Source organism: Equus przewalskii, chromosome X, assembly GCF_037783145.1.
Source record: "Equus przewalskii isolate Varuska chromosome X, EquPr2, whole genome shotgun sequence".
NCBI classification, from domain to species: domain Eukaryota; kingdom Metazoa; phylum Chordata; class Mammalia; order Perissodactyla; family Equidae; genus Equus; species Equus przewalskii.
Window position 1 is genome coordinate 89,677,825 of NC_091863.1, and position 18,023 is coordinate 89,695,847.

The window sequence follows — 18,023 nt, forward strand, 5'->3', positions numbered from 1 at the left end:
GATCATGATGTATGAATTTTTTGATGTATTGCTGAATTGGGGTTGCCAAAACTTTGTTGAGCATTTTTGAATCTATGTTCATCAGTGATATTGGCCTGTAGTTTCCCTTTTTATGTTGTCCTTGTCGGCTTTTGGTATCACAGTGTTGTTGGCCTCATAGAATGTGTTCAGAAGTTTCCATATTCCCTAATTTTTTGGAATAGCTTGAGAAGGACAGGTGTTAAATCATCTTTAAAGTTTGGTAGAATTCCCCAGGGAATCTGTCTGGTCCTGGGCTTTTATTTTTTGGGATGCTGTTGATTACTGTTTCAGTCTCTTTCCTTGTGATTGGTCTATTCAGATTCTCTATTTCTTCTTGGTTCAGCTTTGGGAGCTTGTAAGAGTCTAAGAATTTATCCATTTCCTCTAGATTGTCCATTTTGTTGGCATATAGTTTTTTGTAGTATTCTCTTATAATCCATTGTATTTCTGTGGTGTCCATTGTTATTTCTCCTCTTTCATCTCTAATTTTATTTTTCTGAGGTTTCTCTCTTTTTCTCTTTGCAGGTCTGGGTAGGGATTTTTCAATTTTGCTTATCTTCACAAAGAACCACATATTAGTTTCATTGATCCTTTCTACTGCCTTTTTTGTTTCAATAGCATTTATTTCTGCTCTGATTTTTATTATTTCTCTCCTTCTGCTGACTTTGGGCTTTGTTTGTTCTTCTTTATCTAATTCAGTTAGGTGTAGTTTGAGATTGCTTATTTGGGATTTTTCTTGTGTGTTAAAGTGTGCCTATATTGCGATGAATTTCCCTCTTAATACAGCTTTTGCTGCATCCCATAAATTGGTATGGTATGTTTTCATTTTCATTTGTCTCCAGATATTTTTTGATTTCTCCTTTAATTTCTTCAATGATCCATTGCTTGTTCAATAGCATGTTGTTTAGTCTCCACATCTTTGTCCCTTTCTGAGCTTTTTTCTTGTAATTAATTTCTAGCTTCATAGCATTGTGATTGGAAAAGATGCTTGTTAGTATTTCAATTTTCTTAAATTTATTGAGGCTTGCCTTGTTTCCCAACTTATGGTCTATCCTTGAGAATGTTCCATGCACACTTGAGAAGAATGTGTATTCTGCTCTTTTTGGATGGAGTGTTCTATATATGTCTATCAAGCCCAACTGATTTAGCTGTTCATTTAATTCCACTGTTTCCTTGTGGATTTTCTGTCTGGATGATCTATCCATTGATATGAGTGGAGTGTTGTGGTCCCATACTATTATTGTGCTATTACTAATATCTTCTTTTAGTTTTGTTAATTGTTGCTTTAAGAACTTTGGTGCTCCTGTGTTGGGTGCATAGATATTTATAAGTGTTATTTCTTCTTGATGGAATGTTCCTTTGATCATTATATACTGCCCTTCTTTGTCTCTCTTTACCTGTCTTATCTGGAAGTCTACTTTGTCTGATATAAGTATTGCGACACCTGCCTTCTTTTGTTTGCCATTAGCTTGGAGTATCATCTTCCATCACTTCACTCTGAGCCTGTGTTTGTTGCTGAAGGAAGCATATTGTTTGGTCTTATTCTTTAATCCATCATGCCACTCCATGTCTTTTTATTGGAGAATTCAATCCATTTATGTTTAAGGTGATTATCAATATATGAGGGCTTAATGCTGTCATTTTGTCACTCATTTTCTGGTTTTCCTGCATTTCCTTTGTTTCTCATCCTGTGTGTTTTGGTCTACCCATTGAATTATGTAGTTTTTTATGATATGTTTCTTTATTTTCTCATGATTTATTATTTGTGTCTCTGTTCTGCTTTTTTGTTTAGTGGTTAACATGAGGTTTGTATTCAGAATCTCCTGTATAAGATAGTCTATTTTCTGATGGCCTCTTGTTTCCTTAAGTCTAAACCAATTCAGTCCCTTTTCTCCTCCCCACCTACGTTGTTTTTCTCACATCTCATTCTATCTTGTGTTGTGAGTTTGTGGTTAAAATGACAAGATTATCTTTGTTTTTGGTGTTTCCCCTCTCTTTAACTTTAATGCTACACTTGAGCATTTGCTACCCTATTCTGATTCTGTATACCTATCTATCTCCTTACTCTGTGCTTTGTAACCCATTTCTTCCTTTTTTTTCCAGTATGAGGGCCTCTTGAGGATTTCTTGTATGGAGGCGGGTCTCGTGGCTATGAACTCCCTTAGCCTTTGTTTGTCTGGGAAAGTTTTTATTTCTCCATTGTATCTGAAGGATATTTTTGCTGGATAGAGTATTCTTGGATGAAAATTTTTGTCTTTCAAAGATTTGAATCTGTCATTCCATTCTCTCTTAGTTTGTAAGGTTTCTGCAGAGAAATCAGCTGCAAGCCTGATAGGGTTTCCTTTGAAGGTTATTTTCTTCTGCCTTGCTGCCCCTAGCATTCTTTCTTTGTCATTCATTTTGCCAGTTTTCTACTATATGCCTTGCAGTAGCTCTTTTTACATTGACATATCTAGGAGATCTGAAATTCTCTTCCACACAGATTTCCATCTCTTTCCCTAGGTTTGGGAAGTTCTCTGCTATTATTTCTTTTAACACACTTTCTGCTCCATTCTCCTTCTCTTCTCCTTCTTGAATACCTATAATTCTTATGTTGCATTTCCTAATTGAATCAGATATTTCTCAGAGACTTTCTTCATTTCTTTATAGTCTTAGTTCTCTCTCCTCCTTGTCTATAGCATTTTAACATGTCTATCTACGATTATGATGATACGCTCCTCTATGATGTCCACTCAAGCCTTCAGAGAATCTGTATTTTTTTTTATCTCTTCCATTGTGTCTTTCATCTCTAATATTGCTGATTGATTCTTCTTTATAGTTTCAATCTCTTTTCAGGAGTAGCTCCTGAACTCATTGAATTATTTCTGTACATTCTCTTTTACCTTGTTGAGTTTTTTGATGATGGCTATTTTGAATTCATTGCCATTTAGACTACATATTTCTGTGTCCTCAAGACTGAATTCTGGGTACTTGTTGTTTTCTCTCTGGTCTGGAGATTTGATATAATGTTTGATATTGCTAGAGGGGTTGGCTCTGATCTTATGCATCCTGATATTATTTGGTTGCAGTTACTGCCTATTGACACTGTGTGGTGGTCAAGAGCCATGTATGCTGAGCCTTCTGCCTTCAGCCAAAATTCCAGGCAGTGGAATGGGCTCAGGGAGGGTGGGAGGAGTGGTGCTTTCTCCTGCATGCTCTCAGGGCTGTCTTGCTCTGCTCTTGCTATCTCCTCTCCTGGGGTGTTGGCTTGATGAGGTCACCCACTGTGAAAGCTCTCGCCCCAGTAGAGTTTTTCCCTCTAGGCTGCATAGGCCCTCAGGGCTCCTTGATGTTCCCATGGATGAACATCCCCTCCCCTGTTCCTTCCCTCTCAGAGGCCTCCTGCAGTCATGGATCACAGTCTATTATGGGAGGGATGAAGTTTTCTCTTACCCGATTCCAGCTCTTCCAAGGGTGGGCTCCAGCCTCTCCATGCTCCGTCATATGGCTGGGTCTATCTCTCCAACATTTTTGTGTTGTGTTAGGATGTCCTCTGTTGGAGTATGAATGTCCCTTTTCATTGTATGTTGGAGGGGAGAGAATCCTGGGCAAATTCACTCTGCCATGATGCTGATGCCACTCTGGAGATTGCTTTTTGGATTTCTTAAATTACCAATTCAACTTATTACTGGTTATAGGGCTATTAAAATTATTGATTTTGTGTTAGATGAATTGTGGTACTGTATGTTTTTCAAGGAAGCAGTCCATTTAGTTTAAGTGGCCAAATTTATGTGTATAGAGATATTTGTAGTATTCCCTTGTAATTCTTTTGATATCTGAAGAGTTAGTAGTGATATCCTCTGTTTCATTCCTGATATTGGTAGTTTGTGTATTTTCTATTTTTTGTCAGTCTTATTAGACATTTGTCAATTTATTGATCTTTTCAAAGAACAAGGTTTTTGTTTCATTGATTTTTTTCTATTGTTTTTCTGTTTTCAAATTTCATTGAATTCTCCTCTTATCTTTATTATTTCCTTCCTTCTGCCTGCTTTTGGTTTATTTTGTTCTTCTTTTAAGTTGTTGCTATAGGAGCTTAGATTATTGATTTAAGACCTTTACTCTTTTCTAATGTATGCATTTACTGCTATAAATTTCCCTCTCATTACTGCTTTAGCTATGTTCCTCAAGTTTTGATATGTCTTGTTTTCCTTTTTACTCATTTTGTTGTATATTTTATTTTTCTTTTTCCTATTATTTAGAATTATATTGTTTAGTTTCCAAGTGTTTGTTGATTTTTCTATTATCTTTCTGCTATTAATTTCTAGTTTGATTCCTTTGTGGCCAGAGAACACACTTTGTTTGTGTTCCACTCTTAAATACATTTTGATATATTCTATGGCCTAGGATATGATCCATTTTGGTGTATGTACTGTGGGCATGTGAAATGAATGTATATTCTGCTGTTGTTGAATACACATTCTATAATAGCAATTTCTATAAATGTTGACTGGCTCCTGTTGTTTGATGGCGTTTTTGAGTTCTTCTATACTTTTGCTGGTTTTCTGTCTCATTGTTCTATCAATTGTTGAGAGAGAGTTGTTCAAATCTTTGACTATAATTCTGGATTTGTCTATTGTTCAGTTTAGTTCCACCAGTTTTTGCTTCATGAATTTTTTGTCTCTGTTGGTTGGTATATACACGTTTAGAATTACTATGTCTTCTTGATGGAGTAATCCTTTTGTTACTATATAATTTCCCTTTCTCTCTCTGGTAATCCTCTTTCCTATGAAGTCTACTTTATCTGGGGCTTGCCATTGACTAATGTTTGCATGATGTATCTTTAGCCTTCTTTTCAATCTGCCTGTACCATTATGTTTAAATTGAGTTTTTTGGAGGTAACATATAATTGGGTCACTTAAAAAAAATCCACTCTGCCAAAAATCTTTTAATTAGTTTATTTAGACCATTTACATTTAATGTAATTATTGGCATGTTAGGGCTTAAGCCTGTCATTTTATTTATTTTTGTTTTCTGTTTGCTTTCTTCATTTTTTTGTTTCTGTATTTTCTATTCCCTGCCTTCCTATGGGCTACTTGATCATTTCTAGGAATTCCATTTTGATTTATCTGTAGTATTGTTGAGTATCTCTTTATATAGCTTTTTTATTGGTTCCTCTAGATACTATGTTATATGTACATAACATCACCATTTATTGGTGTCATCATTTTGGCAATTAAAGTATAGAAAGCTTACCTCCCTTTCTTCCCTATAACGTCTCCCATTTATAATCTAATTGTCTTAAATAGTCCCTTTACATCCATTTGAAAGCACATCAGAATGTGTTATATTTTTTGCCTCAACCATTAAACATAAATATAGAAAACTCTAGAGGAGAAGGAAAGCTTAGTGTATTTATCCACATTTTTCCTTATCATTTTCTTTCTTTCTTCCTGGTACTCCTTTCTTAGAGAACTTCCTGTAGCAATTTTTTTAGGGCAGGTCTACTGGTGATATTCTGTTTTCCTTCATCTGAGAAAGTTTTTATTTCCCCTTCCTTACTGAAGGAAAGTTTTGCTATATATAGAATTTTGGGCTGACAGATCTTTCTTTCAGTTCCTGAAAAATATTGTGCCACTTCATTCTGGCTTTCAGTATTTCTGATGAGAAATCTGATGCCATTCTAATTATTTTTCCCCTAAAGTTAAAGCATTTATTTCTCTGGCTGTTTTCATGGATTTATCTTTGTCTTTGGTTTTCATTAGTTTAATTATGATGTATCTTGGCATAGATTACTTTGGGCTTATTCTGTTTGGGGCTTGATTTTTAAATCAATATGTTTATGTTTCTTGCTAAATTTAGGAACTTTTCAGTCATTATTTTTTAAGGTACTGTTTCAGCTTTGCTCTCTTTCTCCATTACTTATAGGACTCTGATAACACAAATGTAAGACCTTTTGTTATAGTCTCACATGTCCCTGAGGCTCTGTTTTTTAATCTCTTTTCTCTCCATTGTTCAGATGGTAATTTGTATTGTGCTATTTCCCAGTTCACTTAATCTTTCTTCTATCTACTCCATTCTTCCATTGAGGCTATCCACTGTAGCTTTTTATTTCAGTTACTGTATTTTTTAATTCCAAAATATCCATTTGGTTCTTCTTTGTATCTTCTATTTATTTGATGAGATTTTCTGTTTCTTTGCTGAGGCTTTCTTTTTTTAAATTATTTGTTTCAAGAGTGTTCATAATTATGTTTTGGAGCAATTTTATAATGGTTGCTTCAAAATTTTTCCCAAATAACCCTCACATTTCTATCATCTCAGTGTTGGCTTCTATTGGATGTCTTTTTTTACTCAGTTTGATATCTTTCTGGTTCTTGTTATGATGAGCAACTTTCAATTGGAACCTGGACATTTTCACATTATGTTTTGAGTCTCTGGATCTTATTCACACTTTCTGTTTTAGTTGACTTTATTTGACACAATTTCAGTGGGGGAAGGAGTGAGTGCCACCTCACTAGTGGAGCTAGAAGTCCAAGATCCCCACTTGGTCTCTGTTGACATCTGAGTTGGGGAAGAGCTCCTCATTTTTGCTCTGTGGAGGTCGGAGTTCTGGCTTTTCATGCAGCTTCAACTGACACAATGTTAGGCATGGTTTCATTACTCTCTACTATACCTCCTCTGAAACCATCCCAGTAGAGAATGTGAGGGACACCTTGCTACTGCTGCATAGGTGTGGAAGTCCAGGCCCCCCAGGTGGTCACCCTGACATCATAGTGGAAGGAGGGCTCATTACTTCCTGGTGGGGTTGAAAGTCTCAGCTCTCTAATTTGACTTATTCTGGAGGAAATGTTCATTACAGCTTTGCCAGAGGGGAAGTCTATACTCCCCACTTGGCCTTTGATGGTGTGGGTGGGGGTGAGGTTATGGTTTTTTCAGTGGTACTTGAATGGAATAGAACAATTATTTTATGAGTGTTTTCTCTCTCACTAAGCTGTCCCTTTCCTGGCCCTTTGCCTAGAGAGAGCAGGCTTTTGTTTTTCTATACCCATTGGTGTTTCTGGGTTGCTGGCTTCTTCAGCTTCAAGTCTTGGAAATATGAAATAAAAAGAAAACTCAGGGAATTCATCAATGTGTCATTCTTCAGGTCCTGAGGTCCCTGGCCAGTCTGCCTTCTTTTTTCTACCTTTTAGAATTTTTTCATGTTTGTTTTATATATAATGTCCACGGTGTTTAACAGTACTTATTGGGAGGAATAGGAAAAAGTATGTATACTCCATCTTCCTGGGCCTAATTTGTGTTTATATTGCCCTAGCATCTTCCAGTCCTCCAATGTGACAGCCAATGTTATTTCCCACAAGGACCATATAACTGAAGAAGTAAGAGATCATAAATCAAGAGTACAATGATTGTGGACCAAAGAGGGAAAGAAACACAGTTTGCTCTATCAGCATCAGTGTGTTTTTATACACAGAACTAGATAAAGAGTAGTTACTCTCATTGGCACTGCCCTCAAATTGATCAAGCTCTGTGGGACACAGAATGGATTTTTTTAGAAGGGACAGGGAAGAATCAAGATGGATACAAGGATAGGAAAAGAGCAATGACATTTAAGTGGAATGCCAAGAGTAGCCCCTTTTGATAAGGAAAAGTGACTTTTTCTCAATCTATTTACAAAGTGCAGTGTGGACAAGTCCCCTGATTGGCACTGTCCCTTCCACCCAGATTGCTGCTCCAAGCCTCTACTTATAAGTTCTTCAGGAACTTAACTAGTCCAGGGCATAGTTCACAGCAAGTAGATACAGAAAGATTGTGAGAAAGTGCCTATGGTAAATCCAGTGCTAGTCCAAGGAGGTTTCATCGATCCAGATGCTGCCTGAGTTGTCAGGGAAGGGTATCCCACAGAAGAGTACACCTATGCTAAATCTTAAAAGTTTTCTAGATAAAAGGGTGAAGGGAGGCAGGTCCACACTGGCTGCATAAGAATCCTCAGAGAACCTTGTTGTCTTAGTCTGCTTGGGTAACTATAACAAAATGCTGTAGGCTGGGTGACTTAAACAACAGAAATTTGTTTTCTCATAATTCTGGAGGCCAGTAGTCCAAGATCAACAAGATAGGTTTCTGGTGAGAACTCTTCCTGGCTTGTAGATATGTGCCTTCTTGTTGTGTGCTCACGTGGCCTTTCCCTAGTGTGTGCATGCAGAAAGAGAGATATCTCTCTCACTCTCTTATTATAAGGCCACCAATCCTATTGGATTGGGCCCCACCTTTATGATTTTATGATCTCTATTAACCTTGATTTCCTCCTAAAAGCTCTATTTACAAATACAGTCACATTGGGGGTTAGGCTTTTAATGTATGAATTTTGAGGGGACATAATTTAGTTCATAGCACTTGGTAAAAATGAGAATTGTGGAGCCAGCTGAACTCCTAGAGATTCTGACCTGGTAGGTCTGGGGTAGATTCCATAAATGTGTGTTTTGAACAAGGAAACCATCTGATTTTAATGAAAAGCTAGGACTAGGAAGACAGTGGAAAATATCAGTAACATAAATGAATAGAGGGTGCTACAACAGGATGGCATGAGCTTTAAAGATATTGACAATTAATAGAGTGTTTTGGTCACCAATTCCAATGTGTGTGTGGGGGGAGGGTGATTTCTCCTCACATGACCAAGCAATTCTCAGACAAGAGCAGGGTGTCCTACAATTCAACTCAATTCTGAGACTGTCTACTGATAGATAGCATCAGATTTCATAGGTTAAGTGTTCAGTCGCATAAGACTGCCCTCCCCCACTGTAGACATCAATCACAAGTCTAGGTTGTCACCTGAGCTTCTGACCAATCCAACAACCTCCTCCTTAGGTTTGATTAATTTCCAAGAGCAGCTCATAGAACTCAAATAGACATTTTACTTACCGGATCACCAGTTTATTATAAAAGGATATAACTCAGGAACAGCCAGACGAATGAGATACATAGAGAAAGGTACAGGAAAAGGGTGCAGAGATTTTGTGTCCTCTCCAGCAGCACCACTCTCCCCAAATCTCCATGTGTTCACCAACCCAGAAATTCTCTGAATCCTGTCCTTTTGGGTTTTTATGGAGGACTCATTACATAGGTATGATTGATTAAACCACTGGCCATTGGAGATTGATTCAACCTCCAGCCTCTCTCCCCTCCCTGGAGGTGAGGGGGTGACACTGAATGTTCCAACCCTCTAATCACATCATTTGTTCTCCTGGCAACCAGCCCCCATCTTTAGGTGGTGTCCATAAGTCACCTCATTAACATAACAAAAGCACCTTTATGAGTTTTCATCACTCAAGAAATTCCAAGGTTTTTAGGAGGTCTGTGCCAGAAATGAGGATGAAGATTAAATATACATATACATATTTATTTATTTATTTATTTATTTATTTATTTATTTATTTTTGGCACCTGAGCTAACATCTGTTGCCAATCTTTTTTTTTCTTCTTCTCCCCAAAGCCCCCCAGTACATAGTTGTATATTTTTGGTTGTAGGTCCCTCTGGCTGTGCTTTGTGGGACACTGCCTCAACATGGTGAAACCCTGGCTGCTGAAGCAGAGTGCACAAACGTAACCACTTGGCCATGGGGCTAGCCCCTAAATATATATTTATTATAAATATCAATATCACAACAATATAGTTGAGAAGTCAAAGCTGATACACAAAATAATGGGTGCATATTACATAAATGCCATTAGGTATTATTTTGGCTGGTACAAGCACTAGTGGTAGCAGGAAGAAGGGAGGATTGAGTGAACAAACAGAAGGAGATGAGAATGAGCATGGCACTATTCATGAGGACAGAGGCCTGTCTGTCTGACAGAAGATCTTTACACAGAGTAGGGAGAGATGGAGTTGGTGGATTAGAATGGGGCCAGATATAGACATAGAAGATGCGTAAAATCAGAGACATCATGGTAGGCTGATGGATCAGCATTTGTTGAGAAGATGGATTGGCACTTGTTGAAAAGACCACATGAAAGAAAAACAAGCTGCAGCCATATTGGGTTTCTGCTCTCACTCCTCTAATAAGCTGGTTGGCAGCTGCAACTCCCCAGACATCTTGGATGGAGTATGTGAAGGCAGAGAGCCATCTCCAAGTGAGGGACCACTCCTAAAGAGTGGTGGGGATAGGAATCTGGAACAAGACTAACTGATGATAACCTAAAATTTCAAGGATTAAGGGATCAGATATAGAAAAATAATCTTTCTAGAGGGAAAGGATAGGATGTAAGGATATAAGAAATGGTAAGATAAGATCAGTTTTATATATAATGCTCCACCCAGAATCAGGAACTTTTGAGGAGCTATCAGTGTCTGATTTCATATGTTGTGTTCCCCAAAATGCTTAGCACACAGCCTCATGCATCAATGATGTTCAACAAATTTCAGCAGAAATAAAATAATTATTTTTATTTAGCTTGATGTTTCATACAATGTTAAAACTCCTAGAGTAAAATTGACTGAATAAGAAACCATCACAAAATCAGTTATTGAGCATTGACTATGTGCAAAGCATTGCTACTGAGCTAGTAAAAATAAATCTTTAATCAGGAGTGCTGCAAGACCTTAACCAAAATAGGTCTTAGATGTTTAATATTGTATACCACTAGAGTACGCTGCATACCTTCACCTTCCTGAAAGATTAATAACAGCTATGATTTCAATTTTCAAGGGCAGATAGAATCAAGAGAGGCAATATTTCATAACGGTTAAGAGCACAGACTTGAGTCAGGCTGCCTGGGTTTAAATCTTTGCTGTGTCAATTACTTACAGTCTGACATTGGTCAAGTTACATACCTTTTCTATGTCTTGTTTTAATCAATTATAAAATGTAATAATATAAATGTCACATTAGATCAGATGGACTTAGTAGATATATATAGAACATTCCATCCAAAAACTGCAGAATACATATTCTTTTCAAATGCACATGGAACATTCTCCAGGATAGATCACATATTAGGCCACAAAACAAGTCTCAATAAATTTAAGAAGATGGAAATAATACCAAGCATCTTTTCTGACCACAATTGTATGAAACTAGAAATCAACTCTCAGGAAGAAAATCAAAAAAGCCACAAATATGTGGAGATTAAACAAAATTCTACTGGACCACGATTGAGTCAATGAAGAAATCAAAGGAAAAATAAAAAAAAAATACCTGGATACAAACGAAAATGAAAATACAACATGCCAAAATTTATGGGTTCTAAGAGGGAAGTTTATAGCAATACAGGCCCACCTCGGCAAACAAGAAAAATCTCTAAAAAATCTAACAATGCACCTAAAGGAACTGGAAAAAAGGAGAACAAACAAAGCTCAAAATCAGTAGAAGGAAGGAAAGAATAAAAATGTGAGCAGAAATAAATGGAATAGAGACTAAAAAACAATAGAAAAAATCAATGAAACCAAGAGTTGGTTCTTTGAAAAGATAAACAAAATTGACAAACTTTTAGCTAGACTCACCAAGAAAAAAAGAGAGGTCAGCATCATGGTGGAGCGAGCGTTCCTGGTAATCTCTTGCTTCTACCATACCACAAAAAAGACATTCATTCTCCAACAGAAGATATCCAAACACAACACAAAAGATGTCTGAAAAACCCATGCAGCTGTATGATGGAGGACAGAGAGGCTGGATCCCCTCTCAGAGGAGGTGGAATGGGGCAGGAGAAAATTTCACTCCTTCCCCAAAAGACTGGGATATGGGACCATAGGCCGCCTCTGAGAGGGAAGTAATGGGGGAGAGTGGGGAATGTTCATTCGTGGGAACATCAAAGATCCTTGAGGGCCCTCACAGCCTAGGGGAAAGCCTCTACCAATGTGAAAGCTAACTTGGGGGTGACCTAATCAGGCCAACATGCGAAGAGAGCAGATAGTGAGGGCAGAGCGAGAAAACCCAGAGAGCATACAGAAGAAAGTGCCCCTCCTCCCCACATGCCCAGGGGAGGATCCAGTGCCTGGAATCTCAGAGGAACACAAAGGGCTCAGAATACACAGCTGTTGACCCCCACCCAGTGGCAATAGGTGGTAACTGCAACCAAATAATACCATGATGCATAAAACAGAGCCACACCCTATAGCAGTATCAAAAATTCTATTAAATCTCCAGACCAGAGAGAAAATGACAAGTACCCAGAAATCAGTCCTGAGGACACAGAAATATATAATCTAAATGACAGAGAATTCAAAATAGCTATCATCAAAAACCTCAACAATTTAAAAGAGAGTTAAGAGAAACAATTCAACTAGTTCAGGAGCTACTTCACAAAAGAGATTGAAACTATAAAGAAGAATCAATTAGAAATATTGGAAATAAAAGACACAGTGTAAGAGATAAAACAAAATATGTATCCCCTAAATGCTTGAGTGGACATCATAGAGGAGAGAATCAGCAAAATCGAGGACAGACATGTTGAAATGCTCCAGATAGAGGAGGAGAGAGAATTAAGACTAAAAATAAAGTAAGAAAGTCTCTGAGAAATATGCAACACAATTAGGAAAAGCAACATAAGAATTGTAGGTATTAAAGAGGGAGAAGAGAAGGAGAATGGAGCAGAAAGCTTGTTCAAAGAAATAATAGCAGAGAATTTCCCAAACCTACGAAAGGAGATGTAAATCCATGTGGAAGAGGCTATCAGATCTCCTAAGTATGTCAATGTAAAATGACCAACTGCAAGGCACATAGTAGTGAAACTGACAAAAGTGAATGACAAAGAAAAAATACTAAGGGCAGCAAGGCAGAAGAAAATAACCTACAAAGGAACCTCTATCAAGCTTTCAGTGGATTTCTCTGCATAAACCTTACAGGCTAGGAGAGACTGGAATGACATATTCAAATCCCTGAAGGACAAAAACTTTCAGCCAAGAATTACTCTACCAGTGAAAATACCCTTCAGATATGATGGAGAAATATAAACCTTTCCAGATAAACAAAAGCTAAGGGAGTTTGTAGCCACGAGACCTCCACTACAAGAAATCCTCAAAAAGGCCCTCATACCTGAAGGGGAAAAATGGGTTACAAAGCATGGAGCATTGAGATAAATAGTTAGACAAAATCAGAAAATTATAGCTATACATCAGAACAGGTTAGCAAATACTCAAGAATAGCACTAAAGATAAAGGGAAGGAAAAGATAATCTTTTCAAAAACAAAGGATAATCTTGTTTATCAAAACAAGTATAAACTTGTCATTTTAACCACAAACTAACAGCACAAGATGGACTAAGATGTGAGAAAAACAACTTAGGAGAGGAAGAGGAAATGGACTGAATCGGTTTAGTCTAAGGAAATAAGAGGCCATCAGAAAATGGACTATCTTATCTATGAGATTTTGAATACAAACCTCATGGTAAGCACTAAAGAAAAAAGCAAAACAGAGACACAATTTAAAAAAATGGGCAAAAGATCTGAACAGACATTTCTCCAAAGAAGATATACAGATGCCCAACAGGCACGTGAAAAGATATTCAACATCATTAACTATCAGGAAAATGCAAATCAAATCTACAATGAGATATTACCTCTTGCCCATCTGAATGGCTATAATTAACAAGATAGTAAATAACAAGTGTTGGAGAGGACGTGGAGAAAAAAGAACTCTCATACACTGCTGGTTGGAGTGGAAACTGGTGCAGCCACTATGAAAAACAGTATGAAGATCCCTCAAAAAATTAAGAATAGATCTACCATATGATCCAGCTATCCCACTGCTGGGCATTTATCCAAAGAACTTGATAATGCAAAAGCATAAGTATATCTGCACCCCTATGTTCATTGCAGCATTATTCACAATAGCCAAGACTTGGAAGCAACCTAGGTGCCCACCAAAAGATGAATGGATAAAGAAGATGTGGTATATATGCCCAATGGAATACTACTCTGCCATAAAAAACGATGAAATCTGGCCATTTGTGACAACATGGATGGACTTTGAGGGTATTATGGTAAGATAAATAAGTCAGAGGGACTAAGTCAAATATGGTATGATCTCACTCATAAATAGAAGATAAAAACAACAACAAACAAACACATAGAGACAGTTGTTGGATTGATGGTTACCAGAGGGGAAGGCGGGAGGGAGGAGGGCAAAAGGGGGGATTAGGCACACGTGTGTGGTGATGGATTATAATTAGTCTTTGGGTGGTGAACATGATGTAATCTACACAGAAATCAAAATATAATGATGTACACCCAAAATTTATATAATGTTATAAACCAACGTTACCACAATTCAAATTAATTAATTAATTTTTACAAAGGTAATAATAATAGTGTCTACCACCCAGGATGTTGTGAGCAATTCACAAATTAATGTAGGTAAAATGTTTCATTAGTTCCTGGTATATTGTAAGCTTTTGGTAAATGTTAGATACCAGTATTATTATTACTCAGCCTCTCTTAAACATCTTCTTTTACTGATGTTGGTTATTTATACCAGCTAAGTTGCACACAGCCCCTAAGCGACAGTCTTATTGACTATAAATATATATTTTTTATAGTTTTATGATAATCGCTACTATCCGTCTTGCTCAGCTGAGAGAAACACAGAGAAATTGCTACTTGCAGGCTTTGGGATCAGATTGCCTTGGTTCCAATCTAAGTTCTGCTTTATACTAACAGTGTGAGCCAGAAAAATTTATTTCAGCTCATTGAGGCTTGGATTTTCTCACTTGTGACTCAGGGATAATATATACCTCACAAGGTTGTTGTGAAACTTAATTGGGATAATGGGTGTAAAGTGGCACAGTGACTGGCACAAAGTGATCAACAACGGCGAAGTGGCACACACTGTAACTCTTGGGAGGGAGAGAAGTGGGACACTGAAACTCCCTCCTCCCACTCAGAATGAGAGCTCTGGTGCAGATCAAGAATAAAATGGAGTTCTGGAGTCCACAGAGCCACACAATTAGACCACCCTGCTAGTGTGGAGTATAGGAAATATAAATAGAACTGGCCTAAGGCAATAAACCCTTGCTTTCTTTTGGCTTTCTTGGAGCCCTTCTTTTCTGCATAGTTTGCTCTTTTTATTCTTGATCCCAGAGGGCTGGTGCAATAAGACACCACTCCCCAGCTCTTGGAAATTTGAGCAGGACCAAGGTGCAGCCCAGGTGAAAGGAGACAGAGAGAGGGTAGCTTAGCACATCTAGGTCTTATGAAAAAAAAAAAAAAGAGGGATAGTGAGAGAGAGGGAGAAAGGGAGAACACTTTTTCCTATGTCTTTGTCATCACTTACTTCCCCCTTTTAGGCCAAGTTCTACGATCCAGTGAAGAAAGATATGGTGTGGGCCGTGGAGAAAAGGACCAAAGAACATCCTCAGCATCTTGCTGAGCTTGCCCTCTTGTATGGGTCCCACACTGGACGGGAAAAAAGAGTCCTTGGTAGCATACATGGTCCAATCCATGACCGAATAAAGAGTGTTCCCTCAGTGTTATTTATCTCCTGAATACTGAAGAGGTTTTTAAAAATGGTTGCAAATTTATTGAAACTCCTCCCATCGAGAAGTGAAGTATGCATTCCCTCTCTCTGAATTAAGTTGGTCTTGTGACTGCTTCAACCAATACAATATGGCAGAAGCAACACTATATTGCTTCTGATGTTAAGTCATAAAAAGCCATGCAGCTTCCACCTGGTTCTTTTAGGATAATTGCCCCGAGGGAAGCAAGTTGCCCCATAAACAGTTCAATAACTCTGAGACTGCCACATGTAAGAAGCCACACGTAAGTGCTCCAGGCAACAATCTCAGCTACTCCAGTCTTCCAGCCATTCCCACCAAGGCACTAGATGTGAAAGTGAAACCATTTTGGATCCTCCAGACTATCTCATCCATCACCTAAGTACCTCAAGTGACCTCAAGTGACACCACAAGGAGCAAAACAATCACCCAGCCAATCTCTGACTGAATTCCTGAACCGAAGAATCCATGAGCATAATAAAATTGTTCTTGTGCCCCTAAGCTTGGGATAGTTTATTATGCAGCAATTGTCACTGGAACTGGTACTTAGCTAGGGTCTGCAGATGGCTAGTTGAGGTTTGAAAGACCCAAGATACCCGACTCAAATGTCTCTTTTCCTGTGGAACATGGCCCTGGCTTTGTGGTAATGCTTTTCTTCCACCTCATTTTAGCTCATTTTGAAAAATAAGGCCGTGGCCAAACACTGTGTGGTGACAGGATAGAAGAGCAGAAAGAGAAAAATAACTGCTGGGGGTAAAATTAGTGCTTCTTAGGTGATTTTGTGAGAAGGAAGTGCCGGTGGACTGGGATCAGCTTCTGAAGCTGTCCCTAGCTCTCCTTACCCTGAGAATTTACCTCTGTCTCCTCCAGCTCCAGGGGGACAGCCATGGATATTGGTTCCTTCCCACCATCAGCACAGCTGCCTTCTCTTGTTGCTTCATGTAGACTCATTCTGAAAAACTAAGAGATAGTAATAACCATGACCATCCCAGCTCAGAATTTTTGAAGGCCAGTGAGATTGCGGCAAACTGAATGGAGGGGTTGGAGATGGTCAGGGAAGCCAATGCCTTACCAGCTGAGTTTTCAGTCATAAACTTTGCTAATCTGAAGGAAGTCGAGGTGTTTCCAAGGAAGCATCCAATGTCAGGTGTCCACTGTTAATTAGATCCTAGAATTTTGGGGCATAAAGACCCTTGGAGGTCTTGTAGTTCAATTCTCTCATTATACCCATGAGAAAACAAGCTCATAAAGGGGAAGTGATTTGGATAAATTTATTAAATGAGTAAGTTGCAGAAGCAGGAAGAGAAACCTGGTTTTCTAAGTCCTAATCCAGAGTTATTCTCAACATACTCTACATCAATGCCTCACAAAATTTAAAGTTCACACAAATCACTTGGGGATCTTGTTTAACTTGAGATATGTCATGGGGGCTTGAGATTCTGCATTTGTAACAAGATCTCAGGTGATGCCTTGCTGCTGGTCCTTGGGCAACACCTTGAGTAGCAAGGCTATTGGGAAAAATTAGTCGAAGAAGTCAATAAATCCTTTTTCTTGAAGTGTAAGCATCACGGCCAGTATTCTGCCATTTGTGTCTTTTACCTCATGAGTAGACTATTTTTCATTTGCCATACCCTTATAATTCCCCCTCCTTTTGACCTTTCTGTAATTTGCCTTGGTATTAGCACCAGGAGATGATGAAGTAAACATGCACAAGAGAAAAGATAAGAAGAAATGTGACAGAATGGCTAAGTCAGTTTTGCTTCTTCTTTGTGGCTTTTTGAAAAAGATTTGTTGAAGGTGGAGGTAGAAATTGGTTTCCAAACAAATTTAGGGGTTATTTCTGGATTTCCTGTCCCCTGTATTCATGGAAAATCCAGAGCACGCAGTATGAATGTATAACAGTGTTCCCAGTTTTCTCGTGTGGTTTGTGGAAACTGGTCACATTGCTTTACAGCCACACCACATATATTTAAAGGCTATAGCTATGCAATGGGGTTTCAGTCCAAATGATTCAGAAAATTGCTTCAATCCTTTACTTTGTCAGTAGAGTTCTGGCTGGTACTTACAGAAGTAGTGGATGAAGAACAGGAAAACTTATGCCTTCTATTTATGCTAGCCAGGACCTTCAACTTAAGCAAGATTATTTTCCTTCCCAATTTTAGAAAATATAAGCTCATATTGAAGCTGGTTCTATGCCTTTCCAGCTCTGTGACCCTTGTGACCTTAGATAGTTCACTTCCCTCTCTGGAGCTCAGTTCCCTCATTTGCAAAATAAAGGACTGCACTATTTCTAAAGTTCTTATATTCCAATTACCATCTCCAGGCCTGGATAGTGGTCACTTATGAACAAGCCATGAAAACATATGCTTCAAACTTGTCCTCCAGGTACTCTTATTTCCTAACGTGGAAAAGAGACACACATATTAGAAAGATTTTTCAGCCACAAAGATTGAAACAATGCCTTCTCTGGTTATCCCTTAGTTACCCAGAAAAATAAATTAACCAAATCCCTTCTCTCAGTCACCAAGAGTTCTGGTAACCTG

The 18,023-nt window shown here is 38.2% G+C and overlaps 1 protein-coding gene across 9 annotated transcripts in view; it reads right to left on the reverse strand.

Moving 5' to 3' along the window:
* Nucleotides 1-18,023, reverse strand: part of DCX (doublecortin) — a 366,408-nt gene that overhangs the window by 143,845 nt on the left and 204,540 nt on the right. For 5 of the 9 annotated variants that reach the window (XM_070605127.1, XM_070605123.1, XM_070605129.1 and 2 more), the window contains one exon: nt 16,336-16,440. The exons of 1 other annotated variant lie outside the window; for it this stretch is intronic. In XM_070605127.1, coding sequence (XP_070461228.1) covers nt 16,336-16,421 — 86 coding nt within the window. In that variant the 5' untranslated portion in view covers nt 16,422-16,440. Of the gene's footprint in view, nt 1-16,322; nt 16,441-16,552; nt 16,649-17,794; nt 17,879-18,023 lie in introns of those variants that run through there. 3 more of the 9 variants (XM_070605128.1, XM_070605124.1, XM_070605131.1) reach the window with 2 other exon arrangements.